At 41.8% G+C, this 16,601-nt stretch overlaps 1 protein-coding gene across 3 annotated transcripts in view; it reads right to left on the reverse strand.

The window, feature by feature from the left end:
• edem3 (ER degradation enhancing alpha-mannosidase like protein 3) overlaps window positions 1-13,736 on the reverse strand; it is a 66,216-nt gene extending 52,480 nt beyond the window's left edge. For all 3 annotated transcript variants that reach the window (XM_033028156.1, XM_033028155.1, XM_033028157.1), the window contains exon 1: window positions 13,468-13,736. In XM_033028156.1, the coding sequence (XP_032884047.1) occupies window positions 13,468-13,652 (185 nt within the window). In that variant the 5' untranslated portion in view covers window positions 13,653-13,736. The remainder of the gene's footprint in view (window positions 1-13,467) is intronic.
• Window positions 13,737-16,601: the final 2,865 nt, after the last annotated feature.

Genomic DNA, 16,601 nt, shown 5'->3' on the forward strand with positions numbered 1-16,601 from the left:
GAGGAGGGTTTGTATTGATTGCGCCGTTAGCGGGTTTGCAAGCAGCGGTCCTTATCAGGGCGGGAGGGGTGCGGGAGGAGGAGGAGGAGATGGAGCCGCTGCCGCTGCTGTGCGGGGCCCGTCATTCGCTCCAATCCTTCTGAAGCAGCTGCACCATACTATAGCTATAGGATCTTTGAGCTGCACCGCTCGGCCCCGCACCTTGCTGTTGGCTGGCGGAGGAGGGAGGCGGTGGCGAGGAGTTCCCAACGGCCAAGGCAGCGGGGCGATGTTGTCCGAGGAGTGCTGACCTTCCTTCCTCCCCACCTCGCCCCCTCTCGCTCGCGCTCTCTCTCTTGTACGACTCATCCACCCCCCCCCCCCCCTTATCCTGGGACCCCTCCTCTCCATCCCGCACGGATCCCCATTCCCGCCTCTATTCAGTCCTCACTGACATCCCCTGTGCTCCCCTCCCCATCTCCCCCTCCCCATCTCCCCCCCAATCTATTCATCCTGCGCTGATCACCCTATCCACCTCGTATTGATTCTCCTGCCACCCCCCCCCCCCCATCCACCCTACACTGGTCCCCCAATTCATCCTGTACTTACCCCTTTCCCATCCATCCTGCACTTCTCCTCCATCCATCCTGTACTGATCCCCCATCTATCCTGTACTAATCCACGCATTCATCCCGTACTGACCCACCCTCCATTTACCCTGCACCTTCCCCTCATTCATCCTGTAGTGATCCCCCATTCATCCTGCACAGACCCTTCGATCCACACTGTACTGACCCTCCATCCCATTCATCCTGCGCTGATCTCCCCCCCCCCATCCTGTACTGATCCTCCCATTCAAGAGAATGGGGGGAACAGTCTGAAGAAGGGTCTCGACCCGAAACATTGCCTATTTCCTTCGCTCCATGGATGCTGCCTCACCCGCTGAGTTTCTCCAGCACTTTTGTCTACCCCCATCCATCCCGTACTGAACCCCCATTCAACACCACTGACATCCCCCGTGCTCTCCCCTCACAATTTTACCTACTCCAACCAACACGTACTAATTCACCTGCCTCAATCCATCCATTCTGCACCAAATGCCTTCTAACCCCCCCCCCCCCCCCCCACCCCCCCCGCCCGCCATCTATCCACCCTGCACTGATTCACACATCCCCCTCCCTGACCCTATTGTCCTGGAAATGTCTTCAGAGCAAACATTGACTATGTCTGATAACGGAATGCAATCAAATGTGTTTTAATTCCCACTATTTGTTGTAATCCATTAAGATGGATTAATTAAATTGTGAACACGTGAAACATTAAAACCGCAGTGTCACTGTTGCCGTTGGCACGTTATTACAGAATTCATTTTAACGGCAAATCAATGCTCTTAATATGGAGTATCAGTACTGTAGTTGTTTAATGAGCAACATTCACAACTATACGTACGCATATATGTTACCATGGTCCAGGAATTATTGACACAGGTTGATCATACGCTGAATAATCCTACCACATTTTTGTTTGGAAGTGGAAAGAACTAATAGAAATCGCATTCATTGCAATGTGTAAAAAGAGTTGAGATACTGTCTTATAATTTTGCTGCATGTCATTGTGGGATACATCATGTCTTGATTTGTGAATGTGTTTAGTTTGTGACTTTATTTCATGCAGAAATAATATGTGAATGCTTCTTGAGTATAATTCCGACTGGTAACTACGTGTTTCGTCCGAGCACATTATCGCACGCGTCATGAAAGCCATCTTAAATGACCACCTAAACTGTCATTTGGCAACCTAAAAAGCTGCCGAGGTTGCCCGGCTGGCAACAGGAAAAAAAAGTTAAGCGAGAGCCCTGCAGAAGTAAACACGTCGGCAAACATTTAATGTTTGCTTAAAAATAGATATGATCTGAAACCTGGTAAGAACAAGCATCTCATTACTAATTAAATACAGAGAACGAGTCATTTATTTTTCAAAGATTTGTATTTTGCTGAAGAACTGAAACAAATAACAACTGTTTCTTAATCAAATCATGGATATATTTTGTTAAGTTGAATTTCAGTTCTGCATGCATGTTTAAATGTTAAGGAGTGATTTTGTTGAATCAATGACTACTCAATTATTCATGTACAAGTACTCATCACTTTCATGCCTCTCTTAACTACACATCATCTGCACCCAGCCTCAAACTGGTCTCTGAAATTTAAAAGGAATTAAGATTTTGTCCATTTGAGGCAATGCAGTGACTGCTAGCTGAGCTGTTGCTTCCGAGTTCCAGCAACCCAAATTTAATCCTGATCTCTTGACAACTTCCACATAGATTCTCCCCATGGCTGCATGGATTACTCCAGGTATTCCTGTTTCCTTCCTTATCCAAAGTAGTAGTGGTTGGTAGTTTATTTGTTCATTGTACATTGCTCCTAGAGTTTAGATGAGTAATAGAATTTGGGGTGGAGTTGATAGGAATGTGGAAAGTATAAAATGGGATTAATGGAAATGGATGCTTGATTGTCAGCACAAACCTAGTGAGGTAAAAGACATGTTTCTATGCTTTATGAGTCTGGCATATGGATAGGATGGGTTTAGATGGCTATGGGCCAAATGGAACTGGGCTAACATTCCTATTTAGTAAGCATAGACTATGGTAGTCTGAAAGGCCCTCTTTCTGTGCACCACAGTTCTATGACTATGACTCCCGAACCCTCTGAAATTAACATTTTGTAAATCGCCAGACTGCCATTTAAAATTTCCTTAAGTTTACAATGAAACAAATTTTTGTGACCATTGCATGTGCAGATTGACAAATCATTCACTCCCTTCCTTCATACTCTGCAAGTAAAAACACAGATCAAAAATGTAAGTTATGCAACTCCATAAGTCTTTCATTAGGTCACATTTGGAACATTACATGCAGTTCTGGTCACCCCATTACAGGAAGGATATAGAGGCTTTAGAGAAGGCGAATGCTGCCTGGAATAGAGGGTTTCAACTTGAATTGTATTCTCTGAAACATAAGACGTAAGGGGAGACTTGATAGAGGTATATAAACTCATGAGAGGCATAGATAGGGGAATCATTCATAACCTTATTCCCAGGGTGAAATTTTCTAACACTAGAGATATAAGGTGAGAATGGGAAAGTTTAATGGAGATGCATGGGGCAAGTTTTTTTTTGGAAACACAGGGAGTGGTGTTGGCCTGGAAAACATGCCAGGGGTGGTGGCAGATATGATAGCGCCATTTAGAGGCTCTTAGGTAGGCACGTGGAATTTCAAGGAATAGGATCATGTACAGGCAGATGGGATCAGTTTAACTTGGCATCATGTTTGGTGCAAATAATGTGGGCCAAAGGGCCCATTGCCATGCTGTACTGTTCTATGTTCTATGAATAAGCAAATGTCAATCAGTCGGGATGAGAACAATATGTTCTTTGGCATTATTCAAATGATGAGTAGAAGTGTTCTTTGAATCCGGACAATCATCACTTTCTAAAAAAAGATCACTTCACAAAATGGCTTGAACTTGAGGAAAAGTAAAATAGGCAACAGAGGTGTCTCTGGCATGGGTTTCCCATTTTACAACGTTGGTTGTTGTTAACTATCAGTTCCAGGAAAGGATGTCAATGGGATGACTGGTCAGCCGTGTATCTCAAAGGCACTAAGCTTAGGTTATTTAACACTTGGAAAAGGACAACCAAAAAAGTTAGATGGGGTGACAACAAAAGGAGACATAACACCAAAACTGATTAATGATTCTGCCTTGGAAAAGGTCACAAAATTATTTGGATGCAAGAGGCATCATGGGGCAAAAACAAAATTGGTGTGAGATTTTATAAGTTGTAAACATTTAGAAATCTTTATCTCAAAGAGTATTGAGTATTTTCAAGATAGATGGAAAGATCTTTTCAGTACTGGGCTGAATCAATTGTACTGATTTGTGATTTCAGCACAGAGTAGAAAAGAAAGAAAACACTTATAGCAAAATCTGGATTCTGTGTTTAACTGCCCATTACATACACCTGAAATTGTTGTCCAGTTTAGATTGTAATGGTGGTGAATGATGACCATCAGTGGAGAGACTGGTGATGGCGTACATTAACTCCAGCCTCCCAGTCCACTGTGGTTTGCTTACCATCACAACAGAATCACAGTAAATGCTGTCACTCTGGCCTTAAACACATCACTGGAGCACCTAGACAACAAGGACCCCTATGTCAGCTTCCTATTTATCGACTATATTTCCACCTTGAACACCATAATCCAATTCAAACTCATCTCCAGACTCCTGGACCTAGGAATCAGGACCCCTCTTTGCCACTGGATCCTCGACTTTCTGGCCCACAGACCAACATCGGTGAAGATGAGTAACAATACCTTCTCCACAATAATTCTCAACACCAATGCCCTGCAAAGGTGTATTCTCAGTCCCCTATTACACTGTACTCTCTGTGCCCCTACACTCCCACAACTGTGTGGTCAAATTCAGCTGTAACTCCATCCACAAGTTTGCAGTGGACAGTGTCGTTGTGGTGGATCTAATCACAAAGACGGAATACAGGAAGGAGATAGAGAACGTAGTACCAGGGTTTCAGGCCAACAACCTCATGCTCAACGTCAGCAAGACGAAGGAGTTAGTTATTGACTTCAGGAAGCGTGGTGAGGAACATGCTCCAATCAGCATCAATGATGATGAAACGGTAGCGCAGCGGTAGAGCTGCTGCCTTACAGCGAATGCAGCACCGGAGACCCAGGTTCGATCCCGATTACATGTGCTGTCTGTACGGGGTTTGTACGTTCTCCCCATGAACTGTGGTGGTTTTCTCCGAGATCTTCGGTTTCCTCCCACACTCCAAAGACGTACAGGTTTGTAGGTTAATTGGCATGATAAATGTAAAAATTGTCCCTAGTGAGTGGAGATAGTGTTAGTGTGTGGGAATCGCTGGTCAGCGCAGACCTGGTGGGCCGAAGGACCTGTTTCCGTGTTGTATTTCTAAACTAAACTAAAGTAGAAATGGTTGAGAGCTGCAAGTTCCTGGGCATTATTATTACCAACAATGGTAACTATGGAATTGATGTGCTATAATGCTGAGCACTATATGCTGCACTCTATCATCCCCTTTGTTCTACCTATTATACTTGAGTTTGGCTTGATTGTATTCATGCATATTGCTATCTGATCTAATTGGATAGCATGCAAAACAAAGCTTTTCACTTTACCTCAGTACACATGACAATAATAATGAACCCAAAAGCCTACGGTAGACAAAAATGCTAGAGAAACTCAGCAGGTGAGGCAGCATCTATGGAGCGAAGGAATAGGTGACGTTTCTGGTCGAGACCCAGTTTTGTCTACCTTCGATGTTTCCAGCATCGCCAGTTCTTTCTTAAACCCAAAAATGTGAGCCAGTTTCACTATTGCACCTGTACAATTCAACACAATGCTGGGAGGGTTAATTTTGTTGTATCATAATTCAAAATTAATTAATTACATGTAAAGTGCTTTGGGGTTCAATGAGGAAGTAAGAATCAGGATTGGTGAGGGCAGGGCAGTGAACTTTGGCTATATGGATTGACGAGGCAAGGCGGTGGATGTTGTCTATATGGACTTTAGCAATGCTAATGAAAAGGTAGGCGAGTGTAGAAGGTTAGATCCAGGGAGAGCTAGATAATTGGATACATAACTGACCATAGTAGGAAGCAGAGGATGATGGTGGAAGGCTGTTTTTTGGATTGGAGATCTGTGACTAGCAGTGTGCCACAGGGATCAGTGCTGGGTTCTTTGTTGTTACCTCCTATATCAACAATTTGGATGACTAACCAAGGCATGGTTAGTATAGGATCCAAGGGGAAATCGCTTCACATGGAAGACGGTGCGCATGTCAAAAGTAGCTGGGGCAGGTAGATTAATAACATTTAAAAGTCATTTGAACAGGTACATGGATAGGAAAGGTTCAGAGGGACATGGGTCAAGAGCAGGCAAATTGAACTAGCTTAAATCGGGCATTTTGGTCAGCACGGACAAATGGGGCAGAAGGGCCTGTATCCACACTGTATTACAAGGAGAATGAACACACCAATTATGAACAGAACCAGGCACCATGCCCCTTACAGTTTGCTCTGTCTTTTAATAATATCATGGCTGATTAGACTGTATCCCACTACATTGCTTATCTGGTATTGGATGGAATCAATTTACAATTGGTACAAATAATTTGGTAGAAGGGTGTAAAAGACATTGTTTAATCAAAGATAAGGCTACGCGAGGTGGCTACGAAGAGACATAGAAGTAAACTAAGTGGGAGCATACAGGCAATACAAAGTAAAGGGGATTACATTCCTAAAATATAGCCTCTGTTGCAATTTTCTGTAATGTGAAGCTGCACCAACTGTGCATGCATCAAGAAAGACGAGCTGAAAAAAATGAATTGAAATGTTTGCCAATTTTATTCTGTATCTCACATTTCTGGGTAGCGATTTGTGCATTCTTCAAGGATGTTACCTGAATGGCCAATAACATGGGGATTGTCCTTAATGAGGGGGAAAAGCAATATTTTGGCAGGAAAAGAAGTAAAAAAGGACCTTACTAAAATGATGAGAGATTGCGGATCTCCTACATGCAGATTAATTTTGGTATCCGCTGCATGATTCACCAACGGCTAGTATTTAGGCACAGACAGTAATTAGGAGAACTATCAGAATGCTATTGTTTACTGCAAGGGGGACTGAATGCAGAAGCAGGCAGATTATGCTTCAGTTGTATGGGACTGCATCCTATTTAAGGAAGGATATTAATGCATTATAGAAACTATTTGGAGATAATTAACCAAATACGTAGATGTCTGGAATAGGCAGGTCATTTTATGAACAAAGGTTGGACAGAGTAGGAAATATAAATAATCCAAAATTGCCTTGACAGGATGGATATGATATTTTTATATAATACTAGACCAATTGGGACCCGTTGGGCGCAGTTGAGGGGTGCCCGTTGTGACGCTAGAGATCCCCGTTGTGACGCGAGTCACGGCAACCCTCCCCAACTGTGCCTCACCATCCCTCTTCCTACCGCTATCCTCCTCCATTCCCCCTCATCCCCCAGCACACCTTCCCCCTCTTCACCCTCCCTCTTCTTTCCCGTCCTCCACCCCTCCCCCACTCCCTCCTCACCTCTCCCTACCCTCAGTCACTCCCTCCCTCCATATCCCCTCTCCCCATCCCCCTCCTCTCTCTGCATCCCCCCTCCTCCCCCACTTCCTCCTCACCTCTCCCACTTTCCCCTCCCTCTCCCTCCCTCAATCTCCCCAGTCTCCCTATTCACTTCCCCAGGATCTCGATGTAAACCACCGCCGACCCAGTTTTCTCCAGCAGGGCGACGACGAAGTTGTACTTGAGGTGGGGGCTGTCGGGGGGGGAGCGTCCTGGAGCTGGGGGAAAGCTTGAGGCGGGGGCAGGTGAGTGTCCTGGTGCAGGGGGCTGTTGGGGCGCCTGTCAAATAAAGATTGCAAGTGGGGGCGGAGCAAAATTTTTTCAAGTTTTAAAGATCAATAACGTAAAATATACCATCAATCTGAATGAAACTTGTTTAATTTACATCACAGGACAATGGTGAATAAAGTGGGCCAAATATTATAGCACTATCGTGTACCATCTTTGCGCAAATACAAACCCGGCAAACAAACGGCCAAACAAACAAGATGAGAGTTTTAGTAATACAGAGATAGAGATATATAGAAAATATATAAAAAGAGAATCTACAACTTACTGTTTGAAAATAAGGGGGTCACCCAGTTGAGAAAGTACCCCCCCCCCCCAAAGTGTCTATGCAATTTGCTTCCTTGACGGGTGGAGCAAGCAAAATCTTTGAATATTTGTATAGGCAATAGACATTAGGCGCAGGAGTAGGCCATTCGGCCCTTCAAGCCAGTACCGCCATTCTCTGTAATCATGGCTGATCATCCATAATCAGTACCCCAATAGACAATTTTCAGGCAGAGTTAGATTTTTGATAAGCTGAGGGGTGAAAGGAACTGGAGTAGTTGGGAAACGAGAGCAGATGTTTTAATGATATTGTGCCTTATCTCATTGTATGGTGGGGCATCAGATTGTATGGAGCTGCTTGGCTTGCTCTTGTTCTTCATTTGAGAGAAAATGCTCCTAAATGTTTATATTTTGCAAGGAGAATAAGCTGGAAACAACTTTTTGGACAATTCACTGATTTAAGGAGAATACACAGGAGATGGTTGCCCAATGGAGCAGCAGATGTTACTGACAATGAATTCTCTGAATTTCACTTTTAACTGCACCATGTCAATCATCAACAAGTTATGGTCAACATTTAATAAATTCAGGATTAAATGTTGCTATCACCAAGACTCCAATCTGTTTGCTGTTAATAGAATATTATTGCGCACAAACTGACTGCTGCATTTCACCACAAATTCACAAGCCATGAAGTGCTCTGAAGCAAAGAATAAACGAGAGATGAACATTCATACTCTGCTTCCTGTATAATTGTCTTCTGATTGTCCACAGGCTTCGACGAGGACTCCTTTACATATCTGGTAAACAGCCGTGTATTTTTAAAAAATGATTGGATTTGCATATGATTTGTAGAAAGCATCGGGTGAGTCATCTCTAGGGACCATTCACAGCAAGAGAAATCAGGTTTCTAGATTCCCAACATCATTTCTTTAATACAATCATGCTATTTTCAGGGGTTGTTTTGCCACTCTTGATACAATTTCATGCACCATTTCTAAACTTAGCTATAATTAAGAGCAAAAGGCTAAAAAAAACAAAATCACATCTGTTGCATCAAGACTAAACATTTATGGCGACTGTCATTTATTCATGGTTGACAATTCCTTTCCACTTTTTAGTCTGATTTGCCATAATAACTCCAATGTTGAGGTAAGAAAATCTAGACAAAAATTGTAGTCTCCCAATTGACTATTTCATGTCTAAAATATATGTCATCAGTTAAGCTTCTGCACCATTTGCACAATTAAGTACACAATAAAACATTATGACCATAAAAGTATTTTCAGAAAATGCTGATTTGTCCATGAACAGGAGCACATTAGAAAGGCATTGTCTGGAAAATTAGATTGCTCAAGATGGGGTACAGGCTCTTCCAATGGGATGGAAAACTATAACATACGCTTGTGTTGTAAACTAAATAACTCAAATCAAATGTGGTAGGGACTAATTTCATGTAAAAATGAATGTGCTTCACATTAAAAGAAACCAAAACAGGTTAGTACAGAAGTGCATGGTACTTTTTATTGATTGCAGATGGACTTGTTTGGGACACGCACTTTGCGTCTGATGTCCGTGAGGGTGGACATTTGTTACAGAGAATAGGATGAATGTGCTTTTTTGCACCACACATCACCTTCCACTGCCCCCTAATGCAACAAATTGCTTGCAAACATCTGCATCAACATCTAAATCAAATAGTGTTGTAGGCAAAATGCTTACTATAAAATGCCCATTATAACTTTTAAAGTGGAAAATTTTCAAGACTGTATTTAATTCCCCCAATATAAATAGAATGTGTTACGAAATTGAGATATTTTACGAGGACTAGAGGGTCTGAGCTATAGGGAGAGGTTGAGTAGGCTGGGACTCTATTCCTTGGAGTGCAGGAGGACGAGGAGTGATCTTATTGAGGTGTATAAAATCATGAGAGGAACAAATCAGGTAGTTGCACAGAGTCTCTTACTGAGAGTTGGCGAATCGAGGACCAGAGGACATGGGTTTAAGGTGCAGGGGAAAAGATTTAATAGGAATCTGAGGGGTACCCTTTTCACACAAAGGAGGGTGGGTGCATGGAACAAGCTGCCAGAGGAGGAAGTTGAGGCAGGGATTATCCCAACATTTAAGAAAAAGTTAGACAGGTACATGGATAGGACAGGTTTGAAGGGTTATGGATCAGGTGGGACTATTGTAGCTGGTCCATTTCCACACTGTATCACTCTATGACTGTCTATAACTCAATTTCATGTTTGATTTAATGAATTAGCTTATTGGCCAAGTATTCACATACAAGGAATTTGCTTTGGTGCTCCGCCCGCAAGTGACAACGACATATAGTGACTGTTAGGAATAACACATAAACATTAATAATAAAACATTATTGATTAAACATGTGAATTAAATAAAATACCAGAGCAAAAGGAGGCTACAGAATTTTGGTTATTGAGTAGAGCTACTACTCGTGGTAAAAAGCTGTTTTCATGTCTGGCTGTGGCAGCTTTGACACTTCGGAGTCGTCTTCCAGAGGAACGTGATTCAAAGAGTTTGTGGCCAGGGTGAGAGGGGTCAGAATTGATCTTACCCACTCGCTTCCTGGCCCTTGCAGTGTACAATTCATCAATGGAGGGAAGGTTGCAGCCAATAACCTTCTCAGCTGATCGGACGATTCGCTGCAGCCTCCGGATGTCGTGCTTGGTGGCTGAGCCAAACCATACCATTATGGAGAAGGTGAGGACAGACACTACAATGGCTGTATAGAACTGGGCCATCATTGCCTGTGGCAGATTGTGCTTCTTCAGGAAGTGCATCCTCTGTTGTGCCTTTTTGACAGTAGAGTCGATAGTAGCCCCCCACTTAAGGTTCTTGGAGATGATGATTACAGGAACATAAAGGACTCCACAGATGTGACTGTGGTATTGTTGATGATGAGTGGGGAGGGGGAGTAATCCTAAAGTCTACAATCAATACCACTGTCTTAAGAGCATTGAGCTCCAGGTTGTTGCGATGGCACCAGACCGCCAACTGTGTCACTTCCCATCTGTAGGCAGATTCTTCCCCATCCTGGATCAGTCCAATCAGGGTTGTGTCATTCTCAAACTTGGGAAGCTTGACAGAGGAGTCAGTGGAGGTGCAGTCATTGGTGTAGAGAGAGTAGAGGAGAGGGGAGAGTACGCAGCCTTGCGGTGCTCCTATGCTGAGCGTTTGCAGCTTCACTTTAATCATTTAATGTTTTCAGTATTGCTGCTTGGTAAATCTCTGTCAATTACTGATTCAAAAGCAAACCGAAAAGTACAAGAACTTAGACATTTATGTACACATCCTTTAACAATAATGCCATACAGTATTTAAAATAGTTCATGACTTTTTTTGCAAGTAACTTTGTTTCGCTGAGGAACATTAAACAACAAAATGAAATTAAATGATCAAATCTTGTATTCACAAGAATGTGGAACTGGCAGTTCACTGGTAATTAAGCTATTTCAAAATTAATTACATAATCAATTTAAATGAGTGTGCATATGGTAACTGATTAAACTAGCAAATTTGACTTCATATCAAAAACAAAATTGCACAGCAATCTATTAAAGCTTTGATCGAATTCAAACTATAATTCAAAACTTGCCAATTGAGGGGCAGACACAAAATACTAAACTTCCTAGGAATTCCCAGATGATTGGGTATGACATTTTGGGACAGGGGAGTTATCGGAGCATCTCATCGTACAAAATAAAATGTATGCAAAATTAGGAAAAACAAACTAGTTACTGTTGATGCTTCACAAAAATTATGACTGTTACTCTTTACTGTTTTCATTAATGACATTTATATGCATTTGTTGGAATGATATGCATGCTTGCAGATGAAAAGCTGTTAGAATTATCAGCTGTTGTAAGCACATCTCAATTTCTTCAGGAGTCGAGCCAGTGTTTGATGATTTATTTTTAAACTTGAAAAATTCAACTAGAGTACAAATATGCTGGACAACACCAAAGATAAGTGAATATTACATAAAATAAATTTAAGCCATTGGAGAGTGAAAAAGATCCGGGTATTGGCATATTAGCATGAATCACTCAAATGGCTGGTGACTACTGCCACATTGCCATAATTAAAACTAGCAGTTTTATTGTTCAATTGAAAGGGCAATTCCTTCAGGGCAAAGTGCATTATGCTGTTCCTGGTTATGATCTTAGTTAGGTCTCAGTTAGGATACTATGTCTAGCTTTCATCTTCCACAATGTGGAATTATGCATCTTTCAAGTTTGTGGAGTGGAAGACCTTTTTAAAGAAAATAACTTTACTGATAGGCTGAAGGAACTGGTTCCTTAGAAAAAGAAAATTGAGACCAATGTGATTGAAGGCCATAAAATAATGAAATATTTGGATTCATGTTAAGGGAGACAGAGTATCCATGTGTGCAACATATGCTACATTGTTTTGTTGTCTCTTTCATGAGATTACAAGCACGAATCATCAGAGCTATTTGAGTGATGTTCAATATTTGATCCTCAGTCTGAGGACAGTATCCCTTCAACAATACTGATTTTACTAGAAAATATCAATTATCTGAAATATTGCAAGATAATGTTATTCTATAGTGATTAATTTTAAAACGAGACAATCATTTTTCAAAGATTTTGGAATCTGCTATTACATTAAAATTGTTACAAATGATAAAACATAAATTCTGAAGGGAGCCTTTTCACTATAACAATTGAGTCTTTAAGCAGTATTTCTTGTCGAATAAAACAAACAATCTAATTATGAAATCTAAAGAAATGCAATATTTCCATTTGTATGTAACACCAATTATTTTATTTTTAGATCTACCCAACATGCTAGTTTGCCCAAAGTTAGAAACATCAAGGTATTATGGAATTTAGAGAATCTCTTAATATGCAAACCTAGGTGATGCCAATGTCACTGAGGTGCAATCCGAATGGATTTCAGATCTAATAATAAATGAAGATTGAATGTGCAGCAGAGCACTTCAGCTGATTCCTTAGTAAGCTTACCTTGCAGTATGTTTACTAACATTATATTTTTTAAGTTTATCAAAAGGAAAACATTCGATTCATTTTTAAAACTTTGGACAGATCATATCTTTCATCTTTGCAGATTTGGAACTAAATAATCAATTACTTGGTCTATCTAATTGCAGTATGTGCTTTAAAAACAGAAAATGTTAGGAAAATACAACAGATCAGACAGCATCTGTAGTAACAGTCAAAGTTGCAGACCCTCATAAGAATTAAAATTGATTATGTCCTGTGCAGTTTGCTGAGATTTGACATACATTTCCTTTCTTACTACTTAATCCAGTCACCTGTTGCAATGACTCTGTTTCCAAATGCATGAGATCCATTACAGTTCAATATTTTACTTACTGTCTTACAGCTGTTATTGAAAAGCAATGTCATCATCAAGGAATGAGAAAACTATATAAAGTTCTATAGCTGTACACATTAATTTGCCAGCTGCCAACAGATTTTATAAAGGACAGATTTATTATTACACAGTTATGAACCATGATATAATCTATTCTGACACATGCACGTCAATGCACACACTTTAAAAGTCGATCAGGCAGCAGACTTCACAATAATCAAAATATCCCCCCTCCCCCCCCGCACTTAAACCCCCAGAGATATAAATTAACCCTTTCCTGGAAGCATTTTTTTCTGTATGTAGCATGGGATAGGGGGGGGCGAGAAATGAGCATTGCCACTCACCTGAGTTGGCGTTTCTCTTCCTTCCCCATCGCTGCCACCATCCGCAACCCCAGGCAGGACACAGCGAACAGCAGCAGCCACCTGGGCAGAGCAGAGGATGAGAACCTCTCTCTGCCACTTTCGACACCACTCATCGGGCCGTCACTCATCCGCTCGCTCGCACGCTGAGAGCAGAAGTGTCCCATTCACCGTCTCCCACACCGGCCACTACTGTAATGTCACCAACGCCCAATCCCCCACCGCTTCCTGGTGGCCGCCATCTTCTGGTGACGCTGGAAAACTGACGTTGACAACTTCGCTGGTCCCGCCCACACATTCACAGGCGCCGCCGTCCATGGGCTGTAACCGTGGCTCCTACGTCACGTCCGCGACCACTGATTGGCTGACCCGCCCGTCAATCACATGGTGGTCCCGCCCCTGCGACGGTGCCGGTGCGCTGACGTCATTTCCGGGCCGGTGGCTGCCTGTTTGGTGGCTGATTGGGTCCATTGGCAGCGAGGCCACTTCTCCACACAAGCTGCCTGGCCCGCTGGGCATTACTACTCCAGCATTCATTTTGTGACTATCTTCGGTATCAACCGGTGTCTGTAGTTCCTTCCTACACATCCTTCCTAGGTTTGCCAACTGTCCTGTATTAGACAATAGGTGCAGGAGTAGCCCTTCAAGCCAGCACCGCCATTCACTGTGATCATGGCTGATCATCCCCAATCAGTACCCCGTTCCTGCCTTCTCCCCATATCCCCTGACTCCGCTCTCTTCAAGAGCCCTATCTAGCTCTCTCTTGCAGGTATGAGATTTCTCCGTGATTTCTGTGGATTTTGAAATTTGGTAAGGTATTGCCGACACTGCGAGGCTTCACCGCCGCCGTGGCCCCATCGTCCCGAGGCTTCGCTGACCCGGGCCCCAGCCGTGGGCGCCGTCGGCCGCTTCATCCAACCCGGGCTTCTACCCGCAAGACCACAGCCGCGGCGCGTCGGGATGCCTTCTGGCTGTGCAATACAATGTATTGTTGCATTTCCAACTTGAACTCGCCATTGAGTCAGCAATTAGCATTCCTTAATAGTCACTGACTTTGCAAATTCTGGCAATCAGAAAATGTCCAGCATGAATATTAAGGCTGACACAGAAATTAATATCATATCTATATGGTAGTATTTTAAATATAGAACTACCATCGACAGAGGCACTTAGAGAAGATTGGGAACGAGAACTAATGATTAAAATTACGAAAGAAACATAGGAAAAGTATTTGATATATATACATAAATGTTCGATTAATGTAAGACATAGCTTAATTCAATTTAAAATTTTACATAGATTATATTATTCAAAAACTAGATTGAATAAATTTTATCCAAATACGTCTCCCATTTGTGACAAATGTTTATCTCAGAATGCCACTATATCACATTCTTTTGTTTCCTGCATAAAACTTCATAAATTCTGGTGCGATATATTTGATATATTTACAAAATTATTCAAGATAAAAATGGAGCCTAACACTGAAATGATTATACTTGGAGTAATGGGAGACGGGAATAAATTGAACACATTTCAAAATTCATTTTTTAATTATGGGTTAATAATAGCAAAAAAACGTATGCTTAAATTTTGGAAAAATACACCCATACCAACGCTGAAAATGTGGATTATAAATATGTTGGACACAGCACATCTTGAAGAAATGCGATTCCTCCTAACAGATAAACCAGACCAATTCTTAACGAGTTTGTCTCCATTTATTGATTTTTTGGAAGCATATGGTGCAACAAAATCGTAAAAAACAACTGTTTCAGGACTGGGTGAGGGATGGTCAAGAATATAAATACTTATCTCCTATCTCCTACTTTGTATTCTTTCTTTTTCTTTCGCTCCTTATTTTTTACCTCTTTTCCTCACTTTCTCTCTTCCCTTGCCTTTTTCACAACTATACATCACATGTTTTTCTATCTATTATCTCGTCTCTCTCATTTTCCAAAAAAAAAAATGAAGCTGTACATAAAATGTAATATGCCAATATATATTTGGCACCTGAAAAAAGGTGACACATTATTGTACTTACTTCTAATAAATAAAATTAATTTAAAAAAAAAATGTCCAGCAATCAAAAAAAGATTATTCGCTTATTTAAAACAAATAATAATTTGACCATAGATTTAAAGAAATGAAATCTTTAATTTTAAATTTTGTGAAGCGTTATTTTCAAATAATGTCTTAAATTCCAGGTTGAGATGTTAATATTTTGTCCACTGTACTTCATTTGACTGTTGCTATGTAGCACAATATGATCATCTTTGAAGTAGATGGATCATAATTTTCATCCTAACTGTTAAGAGTGAAATTCATTTGGCGTTTAAATACAGTGGTAAAGGGTACTTCTCTCTAATTACAGTAAACAAGCAAGGAACAGGTATCGTGTTACAAGTAGGTGTAGGTGTAATATAAAATATGACTTAAGTGTAAACAAGCAAGGAGTTGGTATCACAAATTTTCTGTAATTTAAGGTGACAAACAAGTAAATTGTGTCATTTTAAGGTACAATTAAAAAAGATAGTATAAATTAAGGGTAAACAGGCAAGAAAACGGTGTCATTTCAAGGTACAGTTATCAAAAAGTTCCTGCCTATGGGGGGGGGGGCACTGCCCCCTTTATCCCCCGCCTGGGGCGTTGCCCCTTGGGACCACCATCTCTCTTACTCTTTTTTCAGATTGTTCCTGTCTCATGCCTGCTCTTGAAAGTATCCAGAGAACCAGCCTCCACCACCCTCTGAGGCAGAGAATACCACACTCACAACTCTCTGTGAGAAAGTGTTTCCTCATCTCCGTTCTAAATGACTTACCCCTTATTCGTAAAGCCAGGACATCCCATATATTGGGCTAAATTGATTTGTGCTATCCAGAACCGCCCTTGTCCCGTATTTGACTGCTACTTCTTGGGTTGAGGGGACGGCCGGAGCGCCGCGTCCGGCCCCGCCTCACGCGTCCCAACGTAGTGCAGCCCATTGAGTGCAGCAGCAGCGCCTCGCCCGTGGCCCCGTCGGTAGGAAGCCTGGCCAGCTGTCCGACCTTTGGACCTTCGCTTGCCGCCAACACCACCACCCCTCCTTCTCCTGGCTGATCATCGGTTCATGAGTT

The sequence above is a fragment of the Amblyraja radiata genome, chromosome 10, assembly GCF_010909765.2.
Source record: "Amblyraja radiata isolate CabotCenter1 chromosome 10, sAmbRad1.1.pri, whole genome shotgun sequence".
NCBI classification, from domain to species: domain Eukaryota; kingdom Metazoa; phylum Chordata; class Chondrichthyes; order Rajiformes; family Rajidae; genus Amblyraja; species Amblyraja radiata.